Consider the following 12,059-nt stretch of genomic DNA (forward strand, 5'->3'; position numbering starts at 1 on the left):
TCTCTGAATGTTATTTACAAGATAATACCTTCCTTCTTCTGCCTTTAAGTTTGGTATTTCACAACAGCCTTATTTACATAGTAAGGATTTCCTCAGTAAGTAGAGTCTTCTGGCCTGCAGGGTAAAACATTTTTTTCTCCCTCTCACCCAAGGTGCTGCCGTCTTCATTCAGTATTTATTTTCTAGACATTGGGACTACAGCCCTGGAACAAAAACTCAAAAAAATTGCCAAGAGTAATTTTAACCTGAAACAGTAAAAATGTAAATATTCCTTTATACATACTTATAATAGAACAGTAACATAACTTTCTGGTCATCTGGTAACTTCTTTGTTTCTAAACATTGAGAATCAGAAAGTAGACTCAGTAAGAAACCAGAATGGATGGCCAAGTGTGCACCTGAACTCACTGTAAAGCCCCTAAGACTTCATTCAGAGCCAGTCTATTTACTTTATACAGGCTTAGTTATCTGGTCTTATGCTACAGAAAAATAAAAGGACCTGCTATAAGTGGAGATACCAGTAATCCCAGAATTTACAGCTGGTGAACTGGATGACAATATGGAAGACTAAATAAAGCAAAACAAAACTATAAAAAGCAGACAGAACATTAAAATAAGTGTCTGAGGCTTGTAATGCAAGGGGCAATAACTTCAACACTTTTCTAGTCCCTACAGTCAAATAATACATGGTCATAAAGATGAGTCAGTGTAGTCATTAAACAGTCATTATTATTACCAGCTATTTACCAGTCAGGGAAAGGCTATGCAGTCCCACAATCCTCTATCCATAAATCTTTTTATTTTAGAGCAATTCTTTTTTTTTTTTAAAGATTTATTTATTCATGCTTATAAGAACTGGGGTACAGGCGAGATGCATGTGAGGGTGAGCGGATCCACCAGAGACAGAGAAGGGAACAGAACAGGCAGATTGACGGAAATACACTGCTGAGGGGAGCAGCAGGCGAGACAGGAGAGGTCTGCCCCACCATGTGGGATTCTCCCTTGCCAGCCTGGATCAAACCTGTGCTGCAGAGGCTGTGGACAGCTTCACAGGATGGTGTTCAACTGCCTGAGCCACTAGGGGAGGCCCTATCCATAGTTCTTGAGACTTGATGGGTTTCAGAATTTAGAAGTGCTTGTGATCACATACATGTGTGCAAATTCCATCCCTTACCTAACTTTCCCTCTGGAGTCTGGGCACCATCCCCAGTGAAACACAACTGAATGTGTGAATATTCAAATATTCACACTGAACAGGATAATTAAAGACTATAAATAGCCTTGTATCAGTTCAGGCCAAATTTGCTAACAATAAATTAAGATCAAAATTTATTGACCTGAATAAACTTTAGTTTTTTTAAAACTTTTTTTGGGGGTGTATTATATAATATATTGTGTTTGAGTTTAGGAGTGTATGTTTCTCATTCATAAACAACTAAGCGTTTGGGAGTGTATGCTAAAAGTTATTTTACATGCTAAAAAACTTTGGACAATACTAGTTTAAAATATAATTTATGGGCATCCCTGGTGGCACAAGGGGTTAATTAAGCACAGTACTGTGAAGCCATCCACAGCCACTGCAGCATGAGTTTGATCCCTGGCCAGGGAGCTGAACCACATGTCACAGCAGACCTCTCCTGTCTCGTCTGCTGCTCCCCTCAGCAGTGTATTTCAGTCAGTCTGCCTGTTCTGTTGCCTACTTTGTCTCAGGTGAATCCTCTCTCCCCACCCCCACCTCTGTCCTGTACCGAAGTTCTTCTATGCATAAATAAATAAATTTTAAAAATATATATATAATTTACTCTAGAATTATTTATTATTAATCTTGGCAAATTTTCCATGCCAGGGAATGGTCTGCTCATTTATAATTTAATAGCTGTTGCAAACTTCCTATGCAAAAGCTTGCTTCTGTCTCTGAGCCCACCAGTAGTGTATGAAAGTGTTTTCTTACTTCTTTATCAACATTGTATATGTCAGGCTTTTTCATCTTTACAAATAGAGATATGAAACGTTATTATTTCTTTAGTTATAAATTGTGTAGACCACCTTTACAAACAGTTTATTTTCTGTGAACTGTTTCTTGTGTTCTTTGGTTCAGTCTTTTCCCTCAGTTGTGTATATTTTCTTTTTTTATACAAAGATTTATTTATTTATGCATACAAGAACTGGGGTGTAGGCCAGTGGTGCGGGGGGTGGGAGGATTCCCCAGAGCCAGAGTGGGGGACAGAACAGGCAGACTGACTGAAATACACTGCTGAGGGGAGCAGTGGGCGAGACAGGAGAGGTCTGCTGCGCCATGTGGGTCAGCTCCCTGGCTGGGATCGAATTCATGCTGCAGTGGCTTGTGATAGCTTGATAGTGCTGTCTTTAACCCCTGCGCCACCTTGGAGGCCCCTGTGTTGCTTCTGAGTTAGCCTTCTGCCATTTGCTTCTGTGGGGTGGCCAGTCTGTTTCTCACTGCTGATTAGGTGAATTACAGGGATTCAGTAACAGGAAGTTAGGCAAGCAAGGTCTAGGTCCAAGGGGTCCTGTAATGTTAAGATCCTTGTGTTTTTTTTTAAAAAGTAAATGCTTTTTATTTTATAATTATTTTTGGATGAGTTCTAAATAAGGTGTGGCTCATAAGATTTAGGACTGAGTTTGTTTTATTCTTTGCTTATATGCTAGAGGATTTGTTTGGCTGTTTTATAACAAATCTAGAGATTATGCAGCTTCGGGATACCATTAAGAAGCCAATTTGACTCATCTTATTGTAGCAATATATGGCCTTCTCTCCATCACCCCCTGTTATGCTGCTTTCTTGTAATTTGCATTTTCAGTCTTAAAAACAAATTTTTTTTCTTATAGGGTTTTGTATATTTTGTAGCTGATACGTTCTGCATTGTGTTTTTCTCTCCTTTAATACTTTGAAATTTTTTGGTTGGGAGACTAGGCCTGATAATTCTGGTATCAGTTACCCCTCACTTTGTATTTATTCTAGGAGTTCATTGTTTCCCTGTGCAGGATAAGTCAAAGATTTTATCAGCACTGAATTCCATATACCATATGCTCCCAAAGACATGAAGGCAGCCCCACCTCACTCCACACCCAGTATATCTTGATTGTTAAATAGTTTTTCATCAACTTCTTTTCAGCTCTGGAAGCCCTTGAATGCCTTGACATGAGCTCATGTTTGGTATCCTAAACATGGCTTGCTTAAAAGTTTTGAGAAAAGCCCAACAGTTATTCTGTTCTCATCTCTGAAAGCACCCTGTCCTGAATGTTACTTCCCCTCCACCCCCACCCCCAATGAGCCTGTATTGGTTAGCATTAAGTTTAGCTTAAAATAACAACAAAGTTTTCTCTTTGTTTTGAATGTAAAGTCTGGAGTGTCTTCCGGGATGATGTAGAGGCATTGGACCCCATATACTATTGATGGGGGTGTAAAATGGTTCAACTGGTATATAAAAAACACTATGGAAGTTCCTTAAAAATAAAATCATTACATGGTCCAGCAAAAAAAGGTCAGGTCTACTATTCCATCATCTGTAATGTGCCCCTCATGCTCCAAAATGTCTCTCTGAACTCCAACCATCACATCTGTGTTCTAGACAGCTGGAAGGAGAAAGAGATAACATGCATCTGTTAGGTCTTTCATATATTTTTTTAAAGATTTATTTATTTATGCATGCAAGAGCTGGGGCAGAGGCCAGAGGTGTGGGGGGTGAGAGGATTCACCAGAGACAGAGTGGGAAACAGAGCAGAAAGATTGACTGAAATATACTGCTGAGGGGAGCAGCGGGTGAGTCAGGAGAGGTCTGCCGAGCCATGTGAGTAACTCCCTGGCTGGCTGGGAATCGAACTCATGCTGCAGTGGCTGCGGACAGCCCCATAGGTTGCTTCTTAACCCCTTACACCACCAGGGAAGCCCCTAGGTCTTTCATCTAATTGGCCAGAAATTAACCAAGTGGTCACTTTTAACTGCAAAGGAATCAGGGATATGTATCCAATTAAAAATCAGGGATTTTTAGGGATATGCTAAGAAATAAGGGAAGAATGGATATTAGGGAACAATTAAAGGTCTCTGCTGAGAAATATCTCAAAATCTGTGTCTTATGGAGAGGACTGTCACTCTGGTTCCATTAAACTGTCAGCCAAAGATAAAGACCTTAAAAGTAGCCAGTCAGCCTAGTAGCTTCGGTATCTTGCTGATTGGGTTGGCATCACTCAGATATGGACAAACCATTAGCTTTTCATACACCATTCCTCTATGGCCATGAGTCTGTTCCTTTATCCAAGCCACTCACTGGACTCATGTTCCTCTTAAAGTTATAATCTTTGTGTATCCAGAAGTTGCTTCTCTCTGCACCAAAACTCTTCTCTTTCCAAAGAGTTTGTTTTGGCATCATCTAGGCTTACCACCATCATAACACTCTCCTACTAGTGTTGCCCTGCTGTGGAAGTAACTGGAACACTTGACCTGCCTGTTGTTATTTGCAGGATCCTAACTACATTTTCAGGCTCCAGGATCCCCCGTATTGATGCTCTGTTTCCAGAGACTGGCTGAGAAGTTCTCCTTTCCTGCGGTTTCTCAGCAATCCTTAGTTGGATCCATTGTGCTTTAGTAAGCATTGCCTGTAGTAAAGAATATCTTTCAAATGTGCAGTCCTCCAATAGAACTTTGTTTTCTGAAGGTTGCTTCCTGTTCAATGTCTGTGGGCATCAAGTCATAACCTTCCTGTGCCATTTCCCAGGAAAATTAATTACAATCAGATTATATCTTCATGTTCTACGTGGAGACAAAAGGAAGTGTTAAACCAGATGTGATACTGTACACATGCAGAGCCATCTCACTTCATGGGCACTGCTGTCTAAATATTGCAAGTTCATCGCCATACTGGGCGAAGAAAGCCCTTTGGTTTGGGTTTATAGTTTAAAGTCCTTTGGTTTGGGCTTATAGTTTCTGTTACAGGGCAAGGTGAGGTGCACCCTGGGAACCCCAATCCTGCCTGCTTTAAGTGGGTTCTTCCATGTGCTGCTTCAAGACAAAACGTACTCTAAAGGGTTAGACCTTCAATAGAAAGGAACTTTATTTAATACAGTTAGTGTGTGATGGAGAAAAGAGAAGGAATATGGTTTAAAACAATTTTCAATTAAACACCCAGGGCTACCCATCCCCTCCTGGGTAAATGCCCAGCCAAACAGGGTTGGCCCAAAGTGGGGCCACCGAGGCCCGGAAGCCTGCCACAAGTCTAAGGCGCCTTCTGGCAGGAAACCATAGGAAAGGGGCAGAAGGACCAGGCAAGTTTGGAAGGAAATGAGCACAATCAAAATATAAATCAAGGTAAAGGCTGCCATTGGCAACCTCCCCATGTGTCTCTCACCTGCGCCTCTCTCCCTTTCAAGTGTCTCCTTCCATGGCCCCCAAGTTCCTGGTACAAGTCCAAGGCCGAGACGCAAGCTGAGCTTCTTCATATGTCTCTCTGCTCCATGTGCCACCTCCGGGTCTTCTTGATCTCCTCCCTTCCTTGTTCCAGTCTCCTCCAGCTTCTCTTCCCAACTCAGCTCCACTCTTCCTTGGATGGGGCAGGGAAACTTGAACCCCTTTTTCTTTGGATGTCATACTGTTACATTTCTTTTCTGTTTCCCACTCTGTTACATTTCTTCGAAAACAGAGGAACTGTTGTAGAGCAACCCCGATACAAAACGGGGTGCCTGACTGTGGGTCCTCACCCACATGCTTAAAAGGACTTATCAATGCTCTACTGCAGGCACACGCGAAAGGTTAATAAAAGGTTTGTTTTCAAGGGAAGGGGAAATGAGGAAATGTACAGCTCAGGGAGAAAAGTGGGAGACAAAGTTTTAAATGAGTCCTACCCAATCCGCCGATCTGGAATCCCAAAATGGCACTCTGAGAGCTGGCTGCCAGCCAGGAGACGTGAAGCCAGGAGGCGAGCGATAGCGAGCCCCCCAAGGCTCACGTGTTTGGTTTTTATATCCAACCTGGCTGCCCAACTCCACCCTCAGGTCCCAGCCACCTTCTCTTTGGTGGTGATGGGATTTGTCTTTCCCAATGTCCTGATGGCTTTAGTCTGGAGTGGGGGTGGAGTCCACAAAGCCTGTATGGGATTAACTCAGGACATCATTTCCCCCTAACAGATCTACCATTACTCCTGGGTAATGTGCTCTCATTTTAACATCTTGATTTGCCTCTTTCACATTGAGCCTGACTTGCCTTTAAAAAGACCATCTTGGGGCCTCCCTGGTGGTGCAAGGGGTTAAGCACAGCACTGTGAAGCAATCCGCAGCCTCTGCAGCACTAGTTCAATCCCCAGCTGTGGAGCTGGACCCACATGGCACAGCAGACCTTTCCTGTCTCGCCCGCTGCTCCCCTCAGCAGTGGATTTCAGTCAGTCTGCCTGTTCTGTTCCCTGCTCTGTCTCTGGTGGATCCTCTCACCCTCCCACACCTCTGACCTATACCCCAGCTCTTGCATGCATAAATAAATAAATCTTAAAAAAAAAAAAAAAAAGACCATCTTGTATGTATGGCATTTCCCCTATTTCCTTCTTATTTCTTTTACCTCTTTTTATTTAAAGGTTTATTTGTTTTTATGCATACAAGAACTGGGGTGTAAGCCAGAGGTGGAAGGGGTGAGAATATTCACCAGAGAGAGTGGGGAGCAGAACAGGCAGATCTACTGAAATACACTGCTGTGGGGAAGCAGCGGGCGAGACAGGAGAGGTCTGCTGTGCCATGTGGGGATCAAAGTCATGCTGCAGTGGCTGGCAATAGCCTGATAGCACTGTCTTTAACCCCTACGCCACCAGGGAGGCCCCCTTCTTTTACTTCTTTTAAGCTCTCAGTCAGCGTGGATTTAGAGAAGTATTCTCATTTGCTATTCTGAAATTTGGTTTCCACTGATCAACAGCTTAATGTAAAAATGAAAGGCAAAATATTGTGCACGTGAAAATATACTAGTATAAGATAAATTGGTTCTTCTTAGAGTAAGGCCTCTTTCTGCTTTAGTACTATAATAGTCTGCATTTTCTGAAGTGATATATACATCAAAGAAGAAACTATAAAATATTTTCCTCACAAAACTCTAAGTAGGTGATGGTAATGTCTCTCCAAAATTTGTTGCCTGTGAGATGAGGACGTTTGTCAAGATTTGATTTGGAGAAAGCACTCTGTAAAATTATGTTTGAGTCTAACTAGCATTTCAGTTTTTACATCTCTTCTCCCTACTTGATTAGATTGTTGTTAGGAAATGAATAATAACTCAGCAAAGACTGAGAGGATTTACTTCAGAATAATCCAAGGTGATAGTCGAGGGGAGGGGCAACATATAGATAAAAGATTGGCCATAACTTGGTAAATATTGAAACTGGACGGAGTTTACATGGAGTTCATTTGTGTCATTATCAACCTTTGTTTGAAAATTTCCATAATAAAAAGTTTTTCCAAAATTGAGGCTATTTTAGTAGACTGGTCAAGGTTATAGTTTGTTGGTTTTTTTCCCTTTTCTTAGCAACTAAGTCTTCTAGCTGCTCTCAGAAGCTAATTGTTTCCCCCCAGTAAATTCTGCCTAGTAAATAAAGTAGTTAACAAGCTGGCCTGCTCTCCATGAAGAGGGAACGTGAGGGGCCCTGTGTGTTTGTTCTCACACTTATCCCATGAGACTCTTCAGAGGAACCTTCAATCCACCAGCTTTTTCCTTTAAAGTACTTTTGTTTCTCTTGTTAAAAAAAAAAAAAAATCATCCACGAAAACTTAGGAGTAAATTGCCTTATTAAACAATTCTTGAATCAAGCAGTAAGAGGAAGAGCTCTGAAAGGGCTATATAAAATGGAAGACTTAAAAACAGGAAAGAAGTTAAGGAAGAAAGTGGATTATTTCAGGCTGGGCCACCTTCCCTTGGCCTTGAGGGACAAGCCGGTCTTATCAGGCAGATTACCTTGCTAATGTAGACTAGGAGATTCCAGACTGGCTTAGGTGATATTCCTATCAGGTTGAGAGTTAGGGTAAATCTTGGCTTGATGATGTGTGTCTTAGCACAAGTGGTTCCATTTTGGGCCTTTGTCTATATTTTTTAATTTAATTTAATTTATTTATGCATACAAGATCTGGGTGTAGGCCAGAAGTGGGGGAGGTGACAGGATTCGCCAGAGACAGAGTGGGGAGCAGAACAGGCGGATCTACTGAAATGCACTGCAGAGGGGAGCAGTGGGCAAGACAGGAGAGGTCTGCTGCGCCATGTGGGTAGCTCCCTGGCCAGGGTCGAACTCATGCTGGCGATAGCTTGATAGCTTGATAGCTTGATAGTACTGAGACATTAACTCCTGTGCCACCGGGGAGGCCCCCTTCTGCCTGTTTTTTAAGACTTTGGAAGAAGATCCACTCCGCTATCAAAGTCCAATTTGTCTCTTTCTTGCTTTTTTATAACATTCTTGTCAATATGCTCACATGCTGTGTGTTGTTAGGGTTAGGAGGAGGGGTACCCCGGGAGAGGTTCTCCCTTCCCCTGCATCAAGACAAAACATACTCTAGTGCATAAGCTCTTCAATGGAGAAGAACTTTAACATAATTAGTGTGTGATAGAGAGAATGTTACAGGGCAGGGAGAGGGGCACCCAGAGCCCCCAACCTGCCTGTTCTAAATAGGTTCTGCCATCTGCTTCTTCAACACAAAACATATAAGACTTTAAAGGAAAGGAACTTTAATACAATTAGTAAACAATACAGAAAAGACAAAGAATATAGTTTTCAAATCAAACACTCAAAGTTACCCATCCCCTTGTGGGTAAAAGTCCACCCAAGCAGGATTGGCCCAGAGCAAGGCTCGAAAGCCTGGCCCATCTTCCAGTGGGGACCCACAGAAAAGGGTCAGAAACAACCAGACATGTCTGGGAGGAAAAGAGCAACATCAAAACCAAGATAAAAGCTGCCATGGTTATCCTCCCCATGGGTGTCTCACCCACATCTGTGTCACCCAGTCCATGACCAAAAGGCAAGCGCAGTCTCTTCACATGTCTGTGCCACACATGTCTCCTCCAGATCTCCTTCTGGCTCTCCATCCTGCTTCCTTCCTTCCTCAGTCTCCTCTGTAGCTTCTCCTCCCTGCTCAGCTCCACCCTCCCTTGGGTGGGGCAGGGAACCTGGAACTTCCCCTTTTCCTGGGGACCACCCTGATACAAAAAGAGAAGGGAAAGAAATTTCTTAATCAAGCACCAGAATTGCCCATACTTTTGTGGGTACATGCCCAGTTATACAGGATTGGGCTAAAGTGGGACCCTTGGGGCCCAAAAGCTTGCCACAAGTCCAAGGTACCTTCTGGCAGGGACCCATAGGAAAGGGGCAGAAAGGGCCCAGCATATCTGGCGCAGAAGGAACAAAAGCAAAATCAAGATAAAGGCTGTCATTGTCAACCTCCCCACAGGTCTCTGTTTCTTGTGTCTCCTTCCATGTCCCCCAAGTCCCTAGTAAAAGTCCAAGGCCGAGAAGCAAGTTCAGCTTATTCCATGTGCCTCCTCTGGGTCTTCCTTCTCCATATCTCTCTGGTTCTCCTTGGCCAGGTCTTCTCTCCTCTCTCAGTCCTTCTCTCAGTCTTTTGTAGCTTCACCTTCCTGCCCCGCTCCACTTTCCTTAGGGCAGGTAAGGGGACTTGGAACGTCCACCCCTCCTTGGGGATTCCCTGCTACAGTGTCTCCCTTCTTCGAAATTTCTCCCTGGATTTCACATCCCCTGGATACATGACCTCTCACCACCACCACCACCACCGAAGGTTTGCTGCTTCAGATCCTAATTTTGTCTCTATCCCCATTAATGCTCAAACCCCCACCTCCGGGAAGGCTTTATCTGGACTTGGCGTGTCCTCCTCTCCCCTAGCATTTGCTCCTCAGCACACTGGATTCTGCATTCAGTGCCCACATGGCCTGCACTTGCCTGAGTTACCTGAAGTCCCCATGTTACCTCAGCAAGAATGCTGTCATATAACAAAACTAAGACAACTTAGTAAGGTGTTTGATGAAGTTTGTTCAGGGCAAAACAACCCATGGATGCCTCACAGCCAGTAGACCACTGTTTCACAGGGATTTTAGGCAAGAGAGTTTCACAGAATGCTAAAAGGGACAGTGTGCAGACAGCATGCCTGGCTGGGAGACCAGGAATGTCCTTAGAAGGCTAGCAGGTCCTGTTTTCCAGGGTAGGGTAAGCTAACTATTGCTGATTGCGATTGGTACATGTTAGACTTCCTTGAGACTGAGGCATTTCTTGAAAAGGTGGGCTGATTTACTGAGGCAGGCTCCATATTGTGGGTCCTGATAAAACATTAACTTTATCAATGCTTTTTGTCCTCATCTTACTCAACCTCAAGGAGTATCTATGACAGGACATTTTCCTTCTATTTTCCTCTAGGGAGGTCCCATCTACCGGCTTTATCTCAAATCCACTTTCTCTGACTCTTGCCACCAACGCAGGCTGAATTATTAAAATAGCATTTGACTTCTGCTCTTACTCTTCGCCATTCCCACCACATCTGCTTTACCTGGTCTCCCTCTTCCTTCCTGTGTTCCAGACACACTGGCCTTTCGGTTTTTGGAATATACCAGGCTCTTACACACTTGGAGTCTCTTTACATGCTCTTCCCTTGCTTGGGCTGTGGCTTGTCTCGACCTAAATGGTACATCCTCAGGTAGGTTCCCTGATGACCAGACCCAAGTGTGTTCCCTCACACCCACACAGGTCATTGTCTCCGTAGATTGTAGGGGAGGCAGAACTTTACCCCACCCTCTTAGGGTTGCAGGCTGGATCTGAGAAGCTAATGGATTGAGACAGACTAACCGGAGAGAAGCATATGGATTTTCACATGTACGTAGGAACCCCCATATGAAACTGGAAAGCCAAAGGAGCCCGCACCTAGACTTTGTATGGTAGGTTGAACTAAGAAAGCAGTTGTGGAAAAGCAGTTCAAGTATGTGGAAAGACAAAAGGAAGAGAAAGTTATTTTATTTTTTTTAAAGATTTATTTATTTATTTATACAAGCACTGGGTACAGTCAGAAGCACGGGAGGGTGAGAGAATTCACCAGAGCCAGAGGGGAGAGCAGAGCAGGCAGACTGACAAAGTACACTGCTGAGGGGAGCAGCAGGTACGGCAGGAGAGGTCTGCGCGCCATGTGGGACCCTCACCTGGTGGCCGGGGATTGAACCGGCGCTGCAGAGGCTGTGGGCAGCTTCACAACCCAGCGCTCAACCGCTGCGCCACCAGGGAGGCCCGAGAACAGTTATTTTAACAAGTTCTATTTGTACAGAAACTCTCGGTCTCAGCTCCCTGTGACTGTGAAAACATAAGAATGTTTTTCACCTAGTAGAAGAGGGAGGCCATCTTTCATGGAAGAGTTTTAAATCCAGCTTTCAGGAAGAAAAGAGGGGGTCACAGGGCCCTTCTGGCATTACTGTTTTTCAAGTGCCATAACTCAACATGATTCTTAGGCCAAAGTGGCATATTTTGGAGTGTCCCATTCTGTCACCCTTCAAGGGCATCACATCATCTCTTCAGCAACACTTTCTAGACTTGTACTTATACATTATCATACTTTTCCCCACCAGACCAGAAGTTCTCTGACAGCTGGAATCAGATCTGTTTTCTCACCTGTGTGTACTAACAATGCCTGGCAGTCCTCACTTTATATGTGAGGGTGACCAGGTGATGGGTAAATAAACTGATGACAGGCCTCCTGTGTCATGGGCTGTTTAACTTAACCCAGGACCATGCTCACAGAATGCTTTCCTGAAGCCTTACCGCAGATTTTATTGAGGATTATTATAAAGTCATATTAAAACTGAGCTTACATATTTTGCACACATAGTTAATGATGCAGTTATTAACATTTATTATATAATTATATGGTTCAGGTTACCATATGTAAGGTTCATGTTCTCATTTCTGATAGAGTTTATTATTGCTAAGTACATTGCTGCCCTTAAAAGAATTTTTCTGCTTTCTCTTATCTGTGGAATGTGAAATAATCACATTTCTCTTTTTGACCTGACTACCTGGATTCTCCAAGACAGTCAAGGC

At 43.5% G+C, this 12,059-nt stretch overlaps 1 protein-coding gene across 2 annotated transcripts in view; it reads left to right on the forward strand.

Annotated features, from left to right (window-relative positions):
• Positions 1-12,059, forward strand: part of EIF2AK4 (eukaryotic translation initiation factor 2 alpha kinase 4) — a 97,344-nt gene that overhangs the window by 897 nt on the left and 84,388 nt on the right. The window contains exon 2 of one of the 2 annotated variants that reach the window (XM_037502197.2): positions 10,555-10,671. The exons of the other annotated variant lie outside the window; for it this stretch is intronic. Within the exon in view, the coding sequence (XP_037358094.1) occupies positions 10,657-10,671 (15 nt within the window). The 5' untranslated portion in view covers positions 10,555-10,656. The remainder of the gene's footprint in view (positions 1-10,554; positions 10,672-12,059) is intronic. 2 annotated transcript variants of the gene reach the window in all.

Source organism: Talpa occidentalis, unplaced genomic scaffold, assembly GCF_014898055.3.
Source record: "Talpa occidentalis isolate TD23 unplaced genomic scaffold, MPIMG_talOcc4v2.1 talOcc4.11, whole genome shotgun sequence".
In the NCBI taxonomy this organism is placed as follows: Eukaryota; Metazoa; Chordata; class Mammalia; order Eulipotyphla; family Talpidae; genus Talpa; species Talpa occidentalis.